Source organism: Protopterus annectens, chromosome 2.part1, assembly GCF_019279795.1.
Source record: "Protopterus annectens isolate FY-2018-M chromosome 2.part1, PAN1.0, whole genome shotgun sequence".
NCBI classification, from domain to species: domain Eukaryota; kingdom Metazoa; phylum Chordata; order Ceratodontiformes; family Protopteridae; genus Protopterus; species Protopterus annectens.
The window spans coordinates 1378724323-1378748972 of NC_056729.1; the positions used below are offsets into that span (position 1 = coordinate 1378724323).

The 24650-nt window shown below is 36.2% G+C and overlaps 1 protein-coding gene across 13 annotated transcripts in view; it reads left to right on the forward strand.

Moving 5' to 3' along the window:
* The window catches only part of OTOF (otoferlin), a 2911272-nt gene that overhangs the window by 2219959 nt on the left and 666663 nt on the right, over window positions 1–24650 (forward strand). For all 13 annotated transcript variants that reach the window (XM_044062838.1, XM_044062837.1, XM_044062844.1 and 10 more), the window contains exons 15-17: window positions 4645–4868; window positions 18975–19083; window positions 21975–22158. In XM_044062838.1, the coding sequence (XP_043918773.1) occupies window positions 4645–4868; window positions 18975–19083; window positions 21975–22158 (517 nt within the window). The remainder of the gene's footprint in view (window positions 1–4644; window positions 4869–18974; window positions 19084–21974; window positions 22159–24650) is intronic.

Here is a 24650-nt window from a genome sequence, read left to right on the forward strand (position 1 = left end):
CAAATTAGGAGCTGTCATTGAACCTAACAGAAGGGGCTGACACAGACAAACAACTGGTGTCAGAGCCATGGACTAAAACTAAAGAAATGCATAATAGTATCCTTTGGGAAGTCATCCAGTTCTGGTAACTATCATATTGACAACACGCCCCTTAGAGTTGACCCAGAAGTCAGGGACTTAGAGACACACATAGATTGCAATCTAGCCTTTGACCATCATGTGTCTACAGTGGTGAGGAAATCATTCTATATTCCACAACTTATAAACAAATGTATGGCTTCTAAGTCCAAGAAAGTAATTGTTCCACTGTATTCAGCATTCATCAGAGCTATCCTTGAGTACAATGCCCCCTTTGGTATGTACCTAACCAGACATATGCAACAAATGGAACATCCACAGAGGTTCCTCACTAAAAGAATACAGGGCGAAAGTAAAATGTCCTGTGCCATATCCCTGTATTCTGTCTCCAACAGGCTTTTGAGGGGAAATCTATGCCTGCCATATAGGGCATTGTCACACCTCACTCTGATGGACCTCCCGCATATTCACAAAATGAACAGCAACAGAATTAACCATTCTAAAGACTTAAACCTTGCTAGTGATATAACTATAGCCTGCTGAAGAGATAGGTATGTATCCCAGAGAATACTGCGTCCATGGATCAGGCTCCCCATCCATGTGAAGCAGAGTTCCTCACTAACCCAATACAAGTGCAACTTGGACAATTGGATGGGAAACCAGAAAAGTATCCCTGGTTTGTTACCTATGTCCATAATGGACACAGATAACCTGTAAATGGTTCATCTCCCAAACCTCTGCTTACACTTTGCAAGGGTATTAGAACCTGTCAAAATTTGGGATGCATGGCTAGGCTTTAAAAGGCTATATATATATACACATATATACATGTGTGCTTTAATGAAATATTTATTTTGTGAAGCAGGAAAAAAGCTGGTATCTGTGATCGAGATTGTGGTGCATTGAGGATTGTGGAATTTGCCATTCCCCACTGTAGTGTAATCTATGAGTTGGTATATATAATTAGGGTTTACCATCAAATGTTGCATGTCAGTTACGCAACCTGGAAACGTGAAAGGCAATTGTCGTAACATTGAGTTTAAAAATGACGAATCCATAAAAGTAAATGCTAGTGTGCATTTGCTCTTGTGGATTCATTATTTTGAACGGAGATCGTACTATAGTGGGGATCGGGAAATGTACCCTTTCCTTCACTATAGTGCAATCTCAGAGTTTATATATATAAGTAGCAGGGGGTATGGAAGGTGCAGCCCCCAACATGGGGATGCAGGGGCTTGCCCCCCTGCAAAACATTCATAGTGCATAACCGGAAGTGTAGGTATTTTTGGTAAAGTTAACATTCTTGAGTTGTCAACTTTCCTTATTTCCTACTTTCAGTTATTTGAACAATCTGTTTGATAGTAAACCTATAATTAGTGTGAGGTACAAAAAAGGGTTTTACTTTGTATTTAGTTTTATTGATATGATAGTGATTGACCATTTGTGCTCAATGCATTTCTGTTTGATGGTTTAATTTTTCAACATATGGACTTTTATCTATCTATCTATACACACACACACACACACACACACACACACACACACACACACACACACACACACACACACACACACACACACACACACACACACACACACACACATATATGTCTCTCAATTTGGTATAGAGAGTTAAGGCTGCAAGCTGTATTTCCTGTGACACAGAGTTTGATTTCTTCAGCCCTTATTTCCCTACTGTGTGGCCATAAACAAGTCAGTTAACCATATGTTGTTCTTAGTGTCCCTTTAAAAAGGGAATGTGTGTCTAGTGGCCCAACCTGGATAACTAGTAGGTATTTTATCTCTCTCTGTCTCTCTCTCTCTCTCTATAGATTTATAGATATATTGTGCTCCACTTCTGTTATCAGTGTGAACCTGGTAAGGATTATTTGCCTGTGGAAGTAATTGTGTGCATGCGAGTTGGAGGGTTGCTATTTTTGAATGATTAGTCAGATTATTTCAGAAAATTATCATTCACAGAGCTGGATTTATATATAACATATATATTTTTTCTTAAACTTTTTCAGGAATACTTGTTATTAGTATTATTAGTATATCCAGTAATGAATTACTACTGGAACTGAGATTAAGTCTAGTTTGTTCTGTTACCAATTATGTCAGGTTAGTGTTTGGTACAATCCTGGCAAGTTAAATGTTCTGTTGCCCTTGGCAGTACATGTTTATGTCTCCTAACATTATGAATTTATGGCCCTCAGAGATGTGTAACAGTTTACTAAAAGCCCTTGAATGATGATAAGTTTTGGTGGATGTGGTATAGTTTCCCCAACATAATTTGCAAGAAAAGCCAGTTAGGTTCTCTGGTTGAAGTGGCATTACACTTTTCTATAGGAGTTGGAGAAGTTAAGACACCATCACATATTCTGATTCCTGCCATGTTGTCTAAGACCAAGGCATATTTTGAGTAGTGTGTGTGTGGCAAATCCAGTCATAATCCTGTATCTAAAACTCCTTTATGAATACTATCTTTGGTTTGTTCTTTCTTTTGTCACTTATTGCTGATATTGTTCAAATTTGTGTACCTTAGCATTAACAGGTTTTTATTTGATATGCGTTGGGACACCCCAAGAGGTGGCCCTACATTTACATGTATGTCTCCAGCTTGTTTAACATGAATGTTTTGGACAGCTGCATTTTAATATCATTTTATATCAATAAAGTAGATGTTTCTGTTTACTGTATAGTCCCAAGGGACACTAGTTGTCCACCAAGAAGGTACTTCATCATTTATGTCTTGCCTTTTACTTCTGTAACTACTTACCTGCTGTGACTGAGGTATACATTTTGTATTGCAGGGAGGAATGGTAGTTTGTTTAGCAGCATAAAGGCAAATATGGTTCCAGTTGCAGTTTTGTTAATTTTTTATGCATCAGGGAACTCTTTGTCATTATGAGTTATAATGATATATTTTTCCTTTGCTGCTGGGATGAGACAGGAGACCTTGGATGTATGGAGATTATGAAGGATTTGGAGTGATGTCATATCGGGTGTCTGCTTGATGGTTGGGATTGGGATGTGTAAAATAAATTATATAATAAAGTTATGTGATTATGTATTGGGTGTATCCTTAGTGCAAGGGCTTTAAAGGAATAAAATAATTGATGTGAGCTGGGTGGGAAGTAGACAAGCAAAGCAGAGCCCAGCATTTTCCCCTACCCTGGAATCATCAGAAACAATCAGTTTAGTCAAAATCCTTGTGAGTGTAGCTATTTCTAATCCAAGCAGATCAGTGGGTCAAGTAGGGCTGCAGACAGGTGAGTAGTACCAGATGCACTGACTCTCAGGTGAATAGTACATCAATCTTCTGCCATTCTACCATCCTGCTAACCAAATCTTTAGATAGATAATGTTCCTTCTGGTTTGGTTAGCTGTGATGCTCTTGTGAAAATGTTCTCATTAACCATAGTTATCTCCCCTGGTGTTGCACCCTTTGCAGAATGGGTCTATGTTGGGATAGCAGCTGGATGATGAAGAAAGACATATGGAAAATGTGTCAGTATTCCAGTTGTTTCACTATCCAAGACTACACTGGTTTGCAGATCTTTCCTCACTATTAGCATGCATTGGGGTAGAAGCTGTGACTTTGCACATCTCATGGTGGAAGAGGGAGTTCTTTGATGGTGCTCAACTCTGCCCTGAGAAAAACAAGCACCTCTTTCATTCCACAGAAGTATCTTACAGATGGAGCAGCACTCTGTCCTCCAAACAGGCTCATTGAACAAATACATTGCATCATATCAGTACCCTAAAACTTAATTACTTACAGCTAGTAAGAATACAAAACTAATAATGGATTACTATGTTAAAGGCATGCAGGAGGGTCAAAGACACAACTACTTACTAAATTTTATTATAAGATTAGTTAAGTTAATATGTCTGTATGAATTCACTAACGAGCTGCATTTATTTCTTGTCTTAAATATGTCACAGAAGCAGAGGGATAGAGATGTTTTGTGACAGTATTTTCTATAAATCATTTTACAAAATTAGAGAAAACATGGAAAGCAGTTACTAGCTAGAAATAGTGAATTATTAGTATGTAGTCTGTTAGAAGCATCTGCATCTAGTTGTCCTTTGTGTTACTGTATTACTTGCTTTCTTGTTGTTTTCTGTGGTTGTAAACATGCATCAGCATAAAAGAGAGCAAGTGTCAGTATATGAAGAGCCAAATACATAGAGCCTGTGTAGATTTTCTAGCAGAAGAAATGTGCCATTAAGTGTGTGTGTGTGTGTGTGTGTGTGTGTGTGTGTGTGTGTGTATATATATATATATATATATGTATATATATATATATATATATATATATATGTATATATATATATATATATATATATATATATACGAGCCTAACAGAAGTTGTAGTGAACATGGATAATTCCCATTTAATACATTACTTAGCTGTTGCATTCAGTTACCTGATTAAAAAAAGAAACTTATTTATTTATATTTGTGATTTTGTGATTTGAACATTTCTGTGCATGAGCATTTGTGATGTCCAATAAAAAATATTTTCGATTTAATTACAGCAGATCTGTTTTGTTTGTTAGGGTTTCTGCCAACACTGGGCCCTGCCTGGGTGAATATGTATGGCTCAACAAGGAACTATACATTAATGGATGAACATCAGGACCTAAATGAAGGCCTTGGAGAAGGTGTTTCATTTAGAGCAAGGCTGCTGCTCAGTATTGCTGTGGAGATCCTGGATACTAGTTCTACTGACATCACAAGCTCTACTGAGGTCCAGGTGGAGGCAGTTCCCCAAGTATCTGAAGTAAGTGTGACTGCTTCTACAAGCCATTTTTGTAATCTATAGGTATTGAGTAGCTGCACTATGTTGTATGTTTCAAAACAGGCTTAACTGGAAGGCATACATATTCCTTATTTTAATAACACAGTTGACTCATTTCCATTTGCTTTCTTACTACTGAGAGCTAAATTTTCAACTGAGGTGCCCATTTACAAAAAAATATGTTTATAATCATGTTACGACACTATTTGGTTAGCAGTATTTTTCTGTGAATTTATCCAGGAATCACCACAGATATCTGTAGGTAGGGCTTTTAATAATCTAATCTAAATGTCAATTCATTTTCAAGAACTGTTCAACTGCCATTTTTCAGATGGTCTTAAGATACTGCTGGTGTAAGTTAGAATGTGTTGTTGCTATTTATTTGTTTATTTGTGTGTTTGTTCATTTAATTTTTTGCATTTTTAACTGGAATAGCCTGTCTGACCAGATTATAAGCAAAGTCAACTTTATGGGATTGATAAGGTACTTTGGATTCATTTAATTCTGAAACATGAGGATGACCCTCTAGTCAGAACTTGCTAATCTTACTAAATTCTATCTTTCCACTCTTATGTTAAAGCAAAGAACAAAATCTTATCCACTGTAGTGGGATACACTAATCTATAAACCAATTAATAAGAAAAAAATCACTGGAAAATTGTCCAGCTGACTGCTGTAACACATTATAGGTAGATCAATTGGTGTTCTGGGCAATGTCCTCCATTGATGCCTTGGGCAATGTCCCTCACTGGTGTTCTCCTGTTCAATTAGGAGACCATAAAACATTATCCAGAGCATAAGCTTGCTGTAATGAGAGTGAATACTTTCTGTCAATAACAAAAGCAAGGGCTAGTACCTATAAATAATACTGCTTTAGGTTTGGTAAACTGATCTTCGCCACAGAAAAAAAAATCATTGAATTTCCTTCATTTGAGAAGCTGCAGTCACACTCAGAGCTGCTTAAATGAATTCCACTAGGAGATTCAATTGAAAGGAGCCATTGTAATCCCTTTTCAAAGAGTGGTGGCTCCTATAAGTGTGTGCTTGCATAACAGGAACACATTTTTAGAAAGCTTTTAATTAAATCCTACTTCCACAAAAAGTTTCTAAATGCTGGCTGCCTAACAGCCTGGATTCTATTCAGAGATGCTCTTGTTTTTCAAACTTGATAGATATTTGCTATATCATTGTTGAGGCACTTGTTATTGTTTTTTATTTTGTATGTCTTGACTTAAGTAAAGCTTTTGATTCAGTCCCTAACACTGAAATCAATAATCAGTTATTAAAACACACCATGAATGTATTTCTTTATTTACTGACATTTGATTACTGGGAAGTACAACTGAGCAGTGGAGGCCCAGGGAGAAAAGCTCCAAAGTATTTCAAAATATTTTAAGAATAGTAATTTTAAAGTCTTTAAAAATAATACAAAACAACTACAGTTTAAATCATTATACCAAATTAAACATAATATGAAAACATTAGTTAAAATCAGACACAATTTATATGACAATTATTTAATATTTAGAGAAATTTTAGTAAGTTTTAAAGAAATTAAAGGTAAATTAGTATAATGCAAACAGGAATTGCAATACAAAGTGAGAGAAAGCAGGCTAATCTTATGCTTTGAAAGCCAGGGGAGAGAAATTGATAGAAGTAAAGAAGTGAGTGAAGCAGGGGGAGTAAGGTGATGTAAGGTATGGACAGCTATTTGTTCACATTTAGGAATATAGTTTATATGTAGTTTATCCTAGTGTTGAGCAAGAACAGACCCAGCTTTTTGCTAGGAAGTCTTTCAGAATGTTTTCTTAAAGATGGATGGAGGATATTGACCTGATGAATACAGATAATGAGTTCCATATGTTTGTGGACAGACAGGCATTTTTGGTCATTGGATTGGAATGACTTACTGGGAACACAGTTGTTTAGAATGGTATTTACTGCTGGACAAGTAGATGGATTCTGGATAATTTTATAGGTGGTAAAAAGCTATTTATATGTTAGGATAGGGTAGTTCTAACCATTTTAGGCTTTTTAGCTCTATACAGTGGTGGTATTTGCTGCAAATGTAGCAACATCATTATAGCATTGTTCAAGTTTTGATTTCTGTGATGCCTGAAGGTTAGTAAGGACGAAAGCAGCATAAAGAAGGAACAGACCGGTTTTGGCAATCCCATACCTTCATCAGTGTTAAATTTCCAAATAGCAATGCCACATGTAAATATATAGGCTTTAGACAAGCCTGGAAATAAGGAAGAGACTAATTTGCCGTTATCTCTAGCTTTATTGACAGTATCTATATAGGTTAGAAGGGCAGTGCTAGTACTATGTGAAGGATGAAAGCCATGTTGTGTAAGGGATAGGAGTTCTTCCTGCAGGAGATAGTTTAGCAGTTGCTTTTGAATACATTTTTCAAGTATTTTGGAGAGCAGTAATAAGATTGCTTTAGGTCTAAAGTTAGTAATGTCTGTTCAACTTCCTCCTTTGTGCGGGGGGGATAATATGTGAGTTTTTCCAGAGAGAGGGAATGTGGGATTTCTGGATTTACCTAGTTATAAGGATTGAGATAGGATAGGCAATGCTATCAGCTGCTGTTTTAATATATATTATATTATATATATTATATATTATTTAATATTACTATAATAATATTGATTACATGTTTATATACAAGGATGGTTTTATAATATAACCCATAGCAAAACCCTCTAATACAGCCAGGCCCCAGAAGCTCTGTGGGTGTAGATGTTCTATAATGTATTTTGTGCCTTATTTTTGAAAGACAATTATGTGGTAACTGTTATTGTTTTTTTACTGCTAGCCATTAGAGCTATGTATATGCTAATATACTGACAGTGCCTCTGACATAAGATCCTTGTCAGACTCACACACACACACACACACACACACACACACACACACACACACACACACACACACACACACACACACACACACACACACACACACACACACACACACACACACACACGCACACACACTCTGCACACTTACCTACAGGTAAATTGGAGCATTTGAGGTATTGGAGGAAACCATAGCACCTTCAAACAGAAGCATAGCAATTAGAATTGCAAAATACTTGGGTCCCTCAGGGGTTTGTGTTGGGCTTAGTTTTGTTTGACATTTTTATGACATCTTTTCCCATGCATTTCCATGAACAATTTAACAGATTTGTAGATGATATAAAATTACATTTGGTAGTAACTAGTATCTAGTATAAATAATTAGGATAAACTGCAAAACAAAATGGACAAATTTGCATTGTGGGGAGAAAAGTTTATTTCTGTATCAATATTAAAAAGAATGATGCTATGCATTTTGGGATAGACAGTGAGATGCATTCTTATGGCATCAATCACAACATCATGGAAACTTTTTTGTATTCCCATAACCTTGATAATTTTATTAACAATTAGCTTTCATTTAAAACAGGTATTCAGATTCTGACTAAGAATTCTGTAATATTCAACAATTTGTTCTGAGAAATATCACTGCAAGGAGAGTTGAGGTGTTGATACCACTTTGCCCTCATATTGAGTACAGTGCTACATTATCTTTCTGTAATAACTAAGCTGTTTGTAAAGTAGAAGATATTCAGAAATTGTTTATTAAAACAAGTCAACTCAGTGAGAAATGTAGTTATACTGACAAATTACAAAACCAAAACTTTATTTTATTTGCTACAGCCTTGCTAATGGAGACTTAAGCAAAGTTATTAACTATTAAACAAGAGTCCATTTTGCTCCTTGATAGGATTAACATTCACTAATCATCTGGTAAACATTGGAAATACTTCTTTACTTGTACAAAACATTCAACACAAATTCAACAAATATATATTTTTTTTCAGAATTATGTTTCCATTATTTAGAAATGGTTAACTCTGGATATCAGGAAATCTGCTACAATAAAAAAATTTAGACATAACATAAATAGCATTTTTATTAGACACAAGCTTCTAGATATTCTTTGCTAGTGGATTTGATCCTGTTTTCAGTGAATGTTGAACACTGAATCTTAAATGCTCAGATTCTACAATACATGTATCCTGAATCCCAAAATATAAAATGCTGACATGATGCCATCCCATCTGAAAATAGAATGAGGCATGTTGCGCATACAGGGATATCTATATATTGTAAAGAAAAGGAATGTAACAGCACAAATACAAAAGTACCAGAGCTTGCAAAGGATTAGCTTTCACAACGACTCTACCTGCACTGCAAAGAACATCCTATATAACATAGCTTCAATCCAAGCCACTGTTGCAGTTATCAGTGTAAAGAACACAAAATATAGAACAAGGAGCAGCAGTGAAGTTGTGTCATCAGTGCAAGTTGCAACTTTCAAGTGCACAAGTGAAACCACTATAACCCTGACATCGAGTAACTATCTCCTATGGAAAGTCGTGCAAAGCAAGGCCAAGGCACACAGTAAGTATAGTTATTGCTTCCAACATATTACCCTTACACAGTAGTAAACAGAGACTATATGGGATGGTCGAAAAGAAAGGTGCAACAGCGGGAGCAGCTATAGCTCCTGCATATGCTTGCATGTATACTACAAAATAGGAAAAGAGCTATGTATTCTGAAACTCGAAATATTGTGAAAGTATTTCCCATTAAAATTATTACAGTGATGGCAAATTCTTTGTTTAGAAGGTGATGAGACATTTTTACTTAAAGTTATTTTTGTGTGAAAGGTCATAGTCCACATCCCAACATAACTGTTAAACCCTAAATCCCTTTGGAGGAATCCCCACTCATTTCTCCATCATCCTGGGACACTAGTAGAGGAAAGATCAGGGCAAGGGTTCATGGCTGTCACCTCAGAGCTTTTTTTTTTTTTTTTATTGCATGTTATTAATACCCTATATTTTGCAAGAAGACAAGCTGTGATGTCTGCTTTCCAGGTCCAGTGTGAATGCGTATTTCTGCATACCCACAATTCCTAGATCATGTACTTGCACATTTTTTGGACTCACACTTCCTGAGTCATAGATTGTAAGAACTACAATACCTGCCTTCCACCAGGTGGAGCTTCTGTAAATATCCTCATAAAAATATGAGTGAGCCTAAAAACTTAGCTAAGGTGGGCAAAGGAAACAGCTGCCTGAGGAACAGAGTGTTGGAGGCACAATTACCTGATCCTGATCACTAAATGGCAATATTGCATTTGCTGTGAAAACTGAATGCTGTTGCACTCCATGTGTGGTGTAAACTGTTGTAAACTGCAGTTTAAAAGAAGAGAGGTTTTTTTGTTCAAGTCTTGAGAACAAGAAGAGATTTTTTTGGGGAGGGGTGCCAGCTCACAGGGGTGGCACCAGGTGCAAACATAACTAACTATTCCTTTGAGTGAGTCAATGTTTGACATTCACTGTAATTTCTCCCCAAATGGCTGCACAGGCATGTGCTGTCTGCAGCTGCAGGCATGGTGTATACAGAGATATGCATGCCTTGCTTACACTGACACCAGTAACAGAGCAGGAATGAGCCACTGCAGGGAGTAGGAGGTCCAGGGTAGCATAACAGGAAAAAAAAAGCAGGCCCTGATAGATGCCTAGATCACGGCCCCACAACTCATTTCATGGGAATGAATGGGCAGGTATAACTCTTACCCAAAAGAGGACACATGAACTGCATAGATCATGGGGAAGGCTGATGATTAACAGGTACTGGTAACCCAAAAATAAAAAAATAAAAAAACAAAAAGACTGGGAGAAAGTTAGTCTGGAGAAAATAATTATGACATCAGGTTACAGGAGAAAAGTTCAGTGTGGAACATGTAGTTACTGCAAAACATAATGCCCATAAGTGTTTTTAGACAAACTAACACATGTTAGCTTTTTAACCTGAAATTAAGCATATCATGTTTAAGTATGTTTGTGGATTACCTGGCTATCTGAGTGGAATGTGTTCACTATTAATTGAGTAAAAACTTCTCCCTCTTTGAAGGATAGAATAAGATAGCAGTCGGTAACTATAATAACGCAAGACACGATAACTGCACTAGCCAAGCACATTGGTAATTAAATGGGTACACATAGATTCAAATTTCTAGTACTAGAGTATTTGCCACAATATATATATATATATATATATATATATATATATATATATATGTGTGTGTTTTGGGGGGTGAATAGTGATAATAAACTGCTAGATACAGGGAATTATTGATGATATTTATTAACATCACACAGTAGCAATAGTATAAATAAACTATTTCATCACCAAATGTAGGTTAAAATGGTACTATTCTCAGATAATGCTGTGTTTACCTTGATTATAGGTTGCAAATTGTATGTTGTTGGCTAACTGCAATAGATGCAGGTTTATTCAGATTCATTCTCATAGTGAGAGCTTAGCAGGACTTGATATATACATCATGATGTACGTAATGCATCCCAAAATATGAAATCTAGATGAAAGCGTTTCCATCTGCTTTAATAAAAGTGTATTTATTTTTATTGCTGTTATTAGTATTGTTCCTTTAAATTGATGTTGTACCTTTTGTGTTTGCTTAGGCCTAGAAAATTTGATTTTCAGGAATCCTTCAACCCCATTCAAACATGACTCCATTACTCTCAATTACTATTAAACCTTAAGAAGACAAAACATATTCTGTTCAGACCTAAACAATACTCCCATAACCTTGATAATTTTATTGACAATTAGCTTTCATTTAAAACAGGTATTCAGATTATGACTAAGAATTCTGTAATATTCAACAATTTGTTCTGAGAAATATCACTGCAAGGAGAGTTGAGGTGTTGATACCACTTTGACCTCATATTGAGTACAGTGCTACATTATCTTTCTGTAATAACTAAGCTGTATGTAAAGTAGAAGATATTCAGAAATTGTTTATTAAAACAAGTCAACTCAGTGAGAAATGTAGTTATACTGACAAATTACAAAACCAAAACTTTATTTTATTTGCTACAGCCTTGTAATGGAGACTTAAGCAAAATTATTAATTATTAAACAAGAGTTCATTTTGCTCCTTTATAGGATTAACATTCACTAATCATCTGGTAAACATCAAAAATAATACTTCTTTACTTGTACAAAACCATTCAACACAAATTCAGCAAATATCTATTTTTTTCAGAATTATGTTTCCATTATTTAGAAATGGTTAATTCTGGATATCAGGAAATCTGCTACAATAAAGAAATTTAGACGTAACATAAATAGCATATTTATTAGACACAAGCTTCTAGATATTCTTTGCTAGTGGATTTGATCCTGTTTTCAGTGAATGTTGAACACTGAATCTTAAATGCTCAGATTCTACAATACATCAAGAAAAATCTTGATGATTGCATGGGAGATAGGAAATTCACCCCGGGGATCACTTCTGTGGCTCTGCTCGACAGTGGCACAGGAAGATAATTTTCTTGGGTGGCGAAAGCTAGGGTAACTTTGGCTAGGCTTATATAGGCCCTAGGGCCAATAGCCTAGTACCTACCTATGAACATGTATCCTGAATGCCAAAATATAAAATGCTGACATGATGCCATCCCATCTGAAAATAGAATGAGGCATGTTGCACATACAGGGATATCTATATATTCTAAAGAAAAGGAATGCAACAGCACAAATACAAAAGTACCAGAGCCTGCAAAGGATTAGCTTTCACGACGACTCTACCTGCATTGCAAAGAACATCCTATATAACATAGCTTCAATCCAAGCCACTGTTGTAGTTATCAGTGTAAACAACACAAAATATAGAACAAGGAGCAGCAGTGAAGTTGTGTCATCAGTGCAAGTTGCAGCTTTCAAGTGCAAAAAATTAAATTGATGTTGTACCTTTTGTGTTTGCTTAGGCCTAGAAAATTTGATTTTCAGGAATCCTTCAACCCCATTGAAACATGACTTCATTACTCTCAATTACTATTAAACCTTAAGAAGACAAAACATAGTCTGTTCAGACCTAAACAATACTCTAATGACAAAAATGATGCCGTGAAATCTGATCATTACATAAAACGAGCTATCAGCGAACTTCACAAAAAAACTCTGTGCTTTATATCAAGTCAAACCTTACTTGACTGACCAGCACAAGCAAACTATTGTCTCCACTCTACTGTTTCCCATCCTTGTATATGCTTCTCCTGTGTTTGTCAACCTGCAAGCTACCCAAATAACCATGCTAGAAAAATGCTAAAACTAAATAGCTGAATTCACAGCTGATATGCCTTATAGAGCCCATTAATGCATGTTACTAATACAGATTAATTGGTTAGAATTACCTCACTATCTAATATTCACACAATTAAAAATTTTTCAGTCTCATTTTCCAACCTTAAAAATGCCAAGTACTAAAAAAAATAGTATCCAACTCTGCTTCCCATCTAGGACTCTTCACTCCACTGACAAATTTTTACCACACCCAATTAAATCTAACAATTCTGCAAGTGGCTCATTGTATTCTCCTCACATCTCTTACATCTGGGTTTTTTTCCTGGTCAAGAAAAGCAGCAAATAAATAAATAACATCTGGGTCCATTTCCTTTCCAGCTTTGTTGCCACAGTTTGTTTTATCCCCAAATGTACAATCTTTTCCATATATGCTCCCAGATAAGTTGCCTTTTTTGCATTTAATTTAAATTATTATATTTTAAAAATATTGCTAACTGACTCTAGTTGTGTGTTTATGCAACAAAAGAAATGAGACAGATGTGGATGTTTTCACTGGTAGCACTTTACACTGGGGAAAACTGACACCATTACAATTTTACTAGACCTCTTTACTTCCCTTCTGCAGCAGTCTCTGGCTGACAATCACCTACTGGAAGATCATTCCTCTGCCAAAAAAATGTAGTCTGAGTAAGTGGAAGTTCATTATAGTGTGTGACTTGCAAGATCTGCTGGAAGAAATCATCTCTCAATCAGGTCCTTCCCTACTTAAGCACCTTATTAAATGCAGGCCTAGCTGTATGCATTAATTAAGGTCTACCTGTCTGTCATTTCAGTCTGTGTATACATTGTCTCATTCTGCCCTCTTCTGTTGTAGTCATTCATTTGTAAAGGATTCAGACACCCAAGAAGCCAGTGGTTCTACAATGGAATTTTATTTTTTTAAATATAAATTTTATTTAGTAAAACATTATGTGGATTAATACAGCTTGAAATTGCTAAGGACCCTAAAGACATAGTGCAAGCAAATTAAATTTCAGTGTACCATCTCACAATAACATTTCTTGAATTCCTTATTAAAATATTATTAGTAAGCAATCTGAATCTTATTGCCACTCCACATATAAAGTTGTTTTTCATATAAAATTCTTTATTTTGACCAAAATAGATTGTTTTTTTCGTTTTCTTTATACATTCATAGCTGTTTACTAGGATAATGACCACAAGGGCCTTTTTAAGAATAGCCATGCATCACAAATCTCTGACAAGTTCTAATACCCTTAATAAGTGCAAGCATGAGCTTGGGAAATGAACCATTTACACGTTACCTGTGTCCATTAGAGACATAGGTGCCAAACCAGGGATGAATTTCCGCTTTACCATCCAATTGTCCAAGTTGCACTTGAATTGAGTTAAGGAGGCTCTCTGCTTCACATGGATGGCGAGCCTGTTCCATAGGCGTAGTAGTCTCTGGGATACATACCTATCTCTCCAGCAGGTCCTATTCATATCACAGGCAAGGCTTACATCTTTAGAATGAGTAATTCTGGTGCTGTTTGTTCTGTGGATGTGCAAGAGGCCCATTAGAGTGGGGTCTGACAATGTCTTTTATGTCAGGCATAGATCTTCCTTCAACAGCCTTGAGGTGGTCTGCATAGGACATGTTGCTTACACCCTATTTATTTTCAGTGAGGAAACTCTGTGTACATTCTAATTGTTGGATATAGCTGGTTAGGTATATTCCAAAGGGGGCTTTGTACTCAATGACAGGTCTGATGAATGCCAAATACAGTGGAACAATGACTTCCTTGGACCTAGATGCCATACCTTCGTTTATAAGTTCCACAATACACAATGATTTCCTCACTACTGCAGAGACCTGATGGTCAAAGGTTAGATTACTGTCTATGTTTGTCCCCAAGTTCCTGACTACTGGGTCAATCAATTCTTAGGGGTGTGTTGTTAATAGGATAGTTACCAGGGATGGATGACTTCCCAAAGGATACTACTATGCATATTCCCAAGGCAAACCCTCTGTCCCACTCTAGGTCAAGACCGATATGTTGCCTCGAGTTTTTCATACTTGGTTAGTACAAACACCTCTTACTGACTAATTTGTGTATATTGATCCTATAGATGCAACTCATTAGTATTAACCTACTTATTCCACTCTCAGAGAGCCTTCCTCTCTCTCTGTGATCTATTTCATTATAGTGCTCACATCCTCCATAGATAGCTGTCAATGTCTTAGCACAAGAAATCCGAACAAAAGCTAAAACTATAAAGGGAACAGATGCCCAGAAATAGGGACACATTTTAAATATTGCTTTTATAAACTTAGAATGCTGCTAGAATAGTGGGACCTGCATTAGCATGCATTTTCTGAAGGATATGAACTCTGGAACTGAAACGCCTGTTATTATTTATTGACTTAAGTCCTCAGCGATTTGTGAAAAAACCACAAGTTTTATGTGGAACATAACAAAATATGAGGCAACAATCTGGACAGTCAGTGAAAGTCTTGACAGTTGAGAGGTAAATTCTTTTTTAGATTCATAGGTTCATAGGTCATTACCAGGGTAATTACCCCAGGGGTCTTTTAAGACTGTCCAGTCTTCCCAAAGGTGAGAAGCAAGCCCTGTGCCTTGTGTATATAAGGTAAAATTTTAACTATTATGCCAACTACCAATCCTATGCCAACAATAGAAATATTATCACTGCCCTGATGCACTTAGGTTTATCCTGTTTCTCATACCAAGTAAGAAATATCATTCCACCACTTAACAACACCTCCAAGCAGCAGTTTAAGCATATTTTGGAGCAACTACTTAAATTCAGCTAATTCTATGCAATCCCAAAACATTTGTCATCTCCATCTCCAGGACCTTCTTGATGTTTATGAAAAAATCCTGTGCAACCTACTAGTAGAGCATACTTACCTATGGAGGCATAGCCATGCAAATATGCTGAAAACACAGGATTTCGTTTTTTTATCTGGGTACTATGCATGTATCTTCTAATTGCTCCATAGTTATCTGCCTGTTAACTCTTCCTTCCCAGTCCCTCCTTATCTCCACTGACTGATTTTTGTAATTGTCTTGTAGGTCCTGGCAGATTTTATTGATTACTTTCCTATGATCCAGCTCCCAAATTCTTGGTTCTGTCATAAACCTAACAGCTGAGTCTCTTGTCCTGTCCTTTTCCTTAGATTCAGCAACTAAACTTTGATTGGGTAAGTAGTCTCCAGGCTGCAGTTCAAATATACAGCACACCCTATCCAGTTCAGTTAGTCTTGGATAGTTTGTTCTCAGTATTGTGACTGTCTGGCTAATTCCCTTCAGCTCATTCCAAACATCCTCTGTCATCACCACGCCAATTGAAAAAACTTCTCTTCGCCAATACCTTGCTTGCTTTAATCTCATAAATGTTTGTGCTGCTTTATAAATATTGTACTTTGTTGGCTTACTAGAGCTCATTAGATTTTAATTTTGTCTTGGGACAACTTGCTCACCTTTTTAACAAATTAATGATCATGCTTTAAGATTTGGGCCTGGGGTGATCTGATCAAGGAAAAAGGTGATGAATGAATGAACAGACAGGACTGGGCATTCCTGACCTTGTGCTAGCCAAAGCATATCTCATTTCTCATTCTTGGATGGACATCAGAGATGTAAGGATTAAAAATGTGAAAGCAAAAACTTCTTCATACTGTCATAGCAACCTTTGGACTCCATTAATACTCACTAAAAATTCATCACCTTGTAAGGGATATCAGCTGATGACTACAGGTCTGGGGAAAGGACACCAGGTTATTGTGTGGATGTGAAGGATAGAGGGTGTACGAGCACCTTAGCAGTATCTCTCCAAATCAGGAAATGCACACCAGCAACTGCAAAAAAAAAAAAATAGTGGAAAAGGTATATCATTTTTTTAAACTTTTAGTCGAGGAAATCTGAATAGAATAGTAACCAAGGAGGAAATGTTCAAGTGATTAATTAACTGCATTGCCACTTGTTATGAATGCCATGTTTGGACACTACAGAAAGTCAGATCTCATACTATTAAAGTAAGAACTACATCTGCTGCATTTATCAGGAATATGTCTGCATAGTACATTTGTGAGGCAGCTACTTGGCCCCCCATCCTAACTTTTTCCAAGTATTGTAAGTTGAACCATTTTCCAGGAGCAAATCATCAGGTTTCCACAGGCTTGTTAGTCCTATAGGAAATGTTAACCCTGGAGTCTGGAATCAGCAACTTATCATAACAGTAGCTAATCATGTATTGGGATCCTTGTTGCAGTAGAGACTACCTCCTACTTTCTCCATAAACAAGTATTGTTTTCTTCTTTATACTACAGTGTACAGCTGTTATCTGTATTTTGCCTTCATTCATTCATTCATTAACTGTTTAATCCAGTACAGGAGCATGAGAAAGCCAGTCTGTCCCATTACTCACTGAGTACAAGGCATACCGTTTATCCTAATCAGGGCATCAGCTCACCATAGGCCACACCTACAGGCACATTAAGTCTCTAATGGCACACTTAACCAGGGACACTTTAGATTATTGCTAATTCACCTAAGGCACATCTTTGGGATGTGGGAAGAAACCATTATACTTTGCAAAAATCTACACAAATACAGGAAAATGTGCAAACTCAACCAGAAGACACAACAGCCAAGAACGAATTTGGAGCAGGAAGTGCTGAGAGACAGCAATGCTAATCTTCACCATCTTCGCAATTAGCATCGTCTCCCTGATGGCTGATTATTATTCACATAAATATTTAAATCTCTGAATCATGTTTCCAGCAACTTCCAACTAAAAGCATATGACCACATATATAACATTACTTTTTCTCTCATGGCTTATAAACCCTGAAAAATGAAGATCGCCTTTCATATGTGTACCTGTCGGTTTTAGTAATGCACATAACAACAATAAAGAACTCAGTCAAACAGATGGTTATGTCTTCCAGTTATTCATATTAACCCAAATAAAACTAAGGGTAATATATGAACGTAAAAGGGTGATCCATGAAGTATAAAAACAGGGACTAGTTTACAAAGTGTATGCAACTTTATCATTTATTAGACATAAGGCAGAAAATACAAAGCAAGAAAAAATCACTGATTTATAGAGACTGTACAAATGACCACAGACTCGGAAGCTTCAGGTAACACTCCTTGGTAATGTTCAGAAATATATATATATATATATATATATATATATATATATATATATATATATGAGCAGAATAAGGCTCAAGTCCTCAGTTAAAGGAATCATGGTGTCATTTCATTAAAAAACGTCTTTTACAAACCTTAGCTAAGTCTGTAAGCATCAATCTGTGATCATCCTGTAAGAATACCTGCTTGACAGAGCTGAGTTTGCTACTATTATGAAATGTTTGAATGAAGTAAACCTTTGCTTTGAATCTTGCAAAAACTGCAGTTAACCCAAATATACCGATGGTAATAAAAAGGGCTGACGGGCATTTAATATGAGTTTAATGTTTCAAGTGTAGGGACAGTTATTCCACTCAGGAAGAAGAACGGATAATTCTCACATTACACTTATGAAGCCGTCTTAAAATTGTTGCCCACCACAGTACTCTTCAATCAGCCTTACATCCTCCTTAGTAAAACATTATCCACTGCAGAAAGACTATTTAATGATGTGGGCAGAGATCAATTTGATTTAGAAATTATATTGTGAAATGTGTAATTAGACCTACTACTGTAAATCCAAACTGTAAACAAAGCAAGCAGCAATCATCTTGTTAAGATAATGCACTAGCTAATTAATTATTTCTGTGTGCATATCTGTCCTACACACCTGTCATCTTAAATAAACAGTATTAAAAAGCTAATTTACTGCAAATCCTTAAAGATTTAATCCAGTGTTTCCTTTGCAGAATTGTACAGGAAAAATGGAGGAGTTCTTCCTTTTTGGAGCTTTTCTCGAAGCCACCATGATTGACAGGAAAATTGGGGATAAGCCTATAAACTTTGAAGTCACAATAGGTATGTGTAAATATTTCTTGCAGAGAAAAATGCCATGAAAATGTAATTATTTTTTTTTTAAATGATTGACCAGTTTTATCAATCATTTACATGCTGATTATATGAATACACTCTTCAATGTTCCTAGATATATGTACATACCTGTGTGTGTGTGTGTGTGTGTGTGTGTGTGTGTGTGTGTGTGTGTGTGTGTGTGTGTGTGTGTGTGTGTGTGTGTATATGTGTATATACACACAGACACACACACACATATATATATATATATATATATATATATCTACAGTCTGTTTTCTCCTCTCTTTCCTCAAATAAATCACCCTCTCTCCCTTTCTCATTTCTACTCTGTTCTTTCTCTCCTTACTACCTCTTAACCTTGCTTCTTATCTCTAAAACTACAAACACCACTTGACTTATTGCTACTGAATAAGAAATGTGTAATACTTAATATAAATACCAAGCTCACCAAGCTTCTTATGTAACTTCCTATGCTTTAGTATTCTAATAACACCAGAACATTGCTGTTATCTACATTTGTTTTATAGACTTATGAAGTTTTGTGATTACTGTATGAATTTAAATTACCATTGTATTCTACCTTTTTTTTTAATTGTTAATTTGTTTGTACTTATGGAGCTTTTCTCCCTGGGCTTCCACTGAAAAAGGGCTTTGGCTCAGTTGGACACCTCCGGTCAACAAATGTAAAATAAAATAAACAAATAAATATTAATAAATATACATACATATATATATATATATATATATATATATATCCGCGGTGGTGGTGCTGCGGGAGCGTTGTCACCTCACAGTAAGACGCTGTCCGGTTCGATTCTCAGTTAGAACATTTTCTGCGTGGAGACATGCGTGAATGGGCGTACCTTTGTTGAAGGTTGTGCATCAGGGCTGGCAACTTGGCACATAAAAATCTGCCAATCATTAGCGGACCGGAGTTCCGCTGTGGCGACCCCTAACCAGGAAAAGCTGAAAGACACAACAACAACATACACACACACACACACACATATATATATATATATATATATATATATATATATATATATATATATATATACTACGGTTGATTGAAAACTTACTTGATTGAAAATGAAATTACTAGGACCACTTCACTGAAAGCTCACTTCACTGAAAACTCACTTGACTATAACTCATTTCGTTGAAAGTTATAAATGGCCTTTTCCCCACTGTAGTGCAACCCTGGAGTTAGTATATAAAGTAAGGAGGGGTGTGGGGGGCACAGCCGCCCACATATCTTGTTTATATATTCTCTTTTGGAAACAGTTATTTATTGCACTTGTAAGTATCACTGTGTATAGTTTAAAATGTTTATAATATGTGGGGAGCTATGCCCTCACACCCCCAATGTGGGGGGCTATGTCCCCACACCCCCAATGTGGGGGGCCCCCCTTACTAACTCCAGGGTCGCACTACAGTGGGGAAAAAGCCATTTATAACTTTCAACAAAATGAGTTTCAAAGAAATGAGTTTTCATTGAAGTGAGCTTTCAGTGAAGTGGCCCTAGTAATTTCATTTTCAATCAAGTGAGTTGTCAATCAAATGTAGTAGACCCATATATATATATATATATATATATATATATACACACACACACACACTTATACATATGTATATATGTAACATGTATGTATATAATACATACATAAACAAATGCAATAAATAAATAACAAATAAAGCCAACTTATTTGTACTTAAATTGAAGAACTAACAATTAATTTTCATAGTTTTGTTCCCCCTACAGTATTCAGACAGTTCATAGCTCTACCTTCTCATTGCACATTACCCTCTATTCTACTTTTAACAAAACACAGTTAAAGATGCAAGAAAGTTACTGGTAATCTTAAAACTTCAGGAGCCAAAATTAAGCAATCTTCATTTAGCTTTCCTAAGGATGGCATCCAACTCCATTGCCAGGCCTGTCTCACACTCATATATAATCTTTCCTTAACCTCAGGCATATATTCCTAAACTCCTCAAGCACTCAGTCATTCTTCTTTTACCAAAGATTACTGACTCAAAAAACTGCAAAGACTGTCAGTGTATATCTATTCTGTGCCCCTCACCCATGATAAATCAGTGACGAATTATCTAAAAGCAAATATTTTAACACATAAGCAAGTGTGGTTCTCTTTATCATGAGACAATATACATTTATATATGCATATAAATAAAACAGTGGTACTAAAATGCAATGTATTTTATAGATCAAATCTAAAAAGTTCTCACTCTTACACAAGGCTTAGGGACCAATTGTCTGCCTTCAAAGCAATACTTAGCATCTTTTTTACAGTCATTTTTGTTCCAGGACCCTGATAAAATGTGCTACAGTGTGTCTTTATGGCAAATATTAATTTGTTTTTTCAGTACCCTGAATTATTTACCTTTTTCCTAATTTCAGAACACTTTACAGTGCTGTCTTATTGAAAACTGTATGCACATTTTATTTCTAATAAAATGAAGATAAGAAAATATTCAGTTTGTCCCTAATTTTTCAGTGGTTAAAATGTATAATAATAGTAAATAGTCAGAATATAAATAATTTTATAAGCTTGAAAGAGATAAATATGTTTCTCTCCTATTCATTAGGTACTTAACTAAGCATGAAACATTTAAAGCAACCTTTGTCTCCTATTGATGCATTTAAATAAATTGTGCATGAGAACTTGAGAGAGAGATTACTAGCAGGGAAAATGGTTGTAATGGCAAATGTATTAATGGCTTCAAAACATGGAATAACTAAAATATGTTAGATGGTAACTGATTTCAATGTAATGTTTATGTGTTAAAATCACTTTTCAGGCAATAGCTTGTTAATACTTTTATCAGTATACTGTATTGCTTGCTCATTTATGTAGGTAACTATGGAAACCAGCTTGATGGTATAACCAAACCAAACATTACAAAGAAGAAAGAAGGAGGGGAAGGTGATGAAGAGGAGTCAGAGCTCCTTCAAAACTCAAGTGAAGATGAAGCTGATGATGATGGAGATATGGTCTCAGTTTCTGCCACACCACCAATGAAACCTGTTGTTACAGAAAGGTGAGTACATTGCTGGAAAACAGTAGCATAAACTTGATGCACTGCTAGACAATAAGATGGAATCTTGATCAGATACATAATGTTGCAACAGTGGAATCCCAACACTGTAGTCCATTATGAAGTGGAAGGTTCTAGAAAGATGGGACTCAAAAAAATAAATATATAAAAGCTTAGCCTTTCTAGTGCAACACATTGCTGCTGCTATCTAAGTATAGGCACTGTGAGTCACTAGGCCCCAGAGCAGATTATATTTGCCTATTCCACTGCTTGCTGTTATTGTATGCCACAGTTTAGCACAAATGTTTAAGGTTCTAAGTCTTCATTTTGTAGTCATGGGTTTAAGTTCCTCCATGTTACTTACAAGCTGAGTGAATGTGAATAGAGCACGTAACTAGTGAGACTGCCCCAGTTAACAAATACATACATACATGCAGATATTTCAAGCATGAACAACAATGCCCTTCTAGCCTACCAATTTACTAAAACAGTTGTTCCCATAATAAGTGTCCAGGCTGTTCTTAAAAATAACTAAAGTAGTGCTTTTTTTAAAGTAATTTGGTAGTCTATTCCATGCATCAGCAACTCTGTTGGAGAACCAGTTAGTACACTTCTCATTCCTACAGAATCTTCTACACAGGTTGTCTGATGATTCTCTAGTACTGTTTATAACCTCCAAACATTCCCAGAGGTAGTTTTCTCTAAATGCTGCATATACCTGAATAACGTCTCTTCTTAAATGATCTGTGGGAGACACTGTACAAGTTCAGTTGTTTTAGTCTTTCAGAATACTTAAATCTTCACATCCTTGGGTGCCTGATGCCCTTGGTATATCTCCTCTGTACTCTTTCCAGTTTACTCGTGTTTGCCTTTTTATAAGGTTTCCATATTGTTATTCCATACACAAATGTAGGTATAATGTAACTTCATTATTTCTGATTTCCTACACTTTATGAATCTTTTTGCACAACCTATAGCTCTATAACTATCATTAACCAATCGGTTCATATAATTAGACAAACTTAAAGCTGGGTCTACCCATATACCCAAGTCTTTAAATGAATCTACAGTTTCAATCACTGTGTGCTGTATTAAATATTTACCTTTCAATTAATATCTCCCACATCTCATATGCTTTGTTTTTGATGTATTTATCAGCATATTATTCTCCTGTGCCCAAATGGTCAATTTAGTGAAGTTCTTTTGTAAGTATGCCCTTTCTGTAACACATGTAATCAAGTTATCCATTTTCAAATTATCTGTATACAGATTGTCAAACACTGATGAAAAAGATAGCTCCGAAAGATACAATCAAAACAAGTATATGTGAATAAATGTTTCTTTCTAAAATGTTCTCTACTCTGTCTCTCCTAAATATCTGGCAATACATGGCTTTTATTTTCATGCCACAAAGAATGTGATTTACTTACTCCTCTCAGGTTTTTCCTACTTTCCACCACACAAAATCATTTAAACTGTAGGAGCACATTATATTCTCTGTAACCATCCCCTCTATGTTTAATTCCTGTCTTTTAACTCCCTTGTCCTTTGGTTAACACAAATTCTTTTTCCTCTGGTCTCTGCTAGTTTGCTCAATGATTATAGCCACATAGGGAAAGACCAGTGTTTTCCTAGCTTCTTCTGTTTCATTCTCTGTCAATATTTTTTACATTGTTTCCTAAACTATTCTGCTTAAGCGTCTCAAGGTTCAAGTTGGAAAGAAATATTCCTGCTAAAAGATGGGTGTCATTTAACTGTAACCAAATAACCCAGTTCCTGATCCTGTTTGTATCACAATTTCCTATTACTATGCACTAAACACAGTACTTTATTTATTTATATTTCTAAAGAATTTTCACTAAACATACTTGTATGCATTCATAGGTGCATAGGTAGGTACTAGGCTATCGGCCCAAGGGCCTATGTAAGCCTAGCCACAAGGTTCCCTGGCTTACGCCACCCAAGAAAGTTATTTTCCTGTGCCACTGTCGAGTAGAGACACAGAAGTGATCCCCGGGGTGTATTTCCTATTTCCCATCCACTCATCAAGATTTTTCTTGAAGAGTGCTAATGAAGAACTTTGCTTGACATAGATGGGTAGCCTGCTCCAGAGGATGGGAAGTCTCTGGGACAGGAATCTATCCCTCCAGCATGTCCTGTTTATTGTGGTGACAAGGTTTAGGTCCCTAGAGCATGTAACTCGAAGGGATTGGGATTTCTTTAGGTGTAGCATGTCCAACAGCTCTGGGTTTGACATAGCTTTATATGTTAAGCAGAGATCACGTCGGAGTAGGCGATATGCTACATAGTAAAGCTGGAGTTTTTTGAGGCGGTCAGTGTAGGGCATTTGTTTGAGGCCAGTAATCCGCTTTGTGAGGTACTTCTGTGGCCTTTCTAGCTGCTGCAGATGTCTTGTGATGTACATTCCAAAAGGGGCATTGTACTCTATAATGGATCTAATGAGTGTCGAGTAGAGGGAAACAATGACCTCTTTT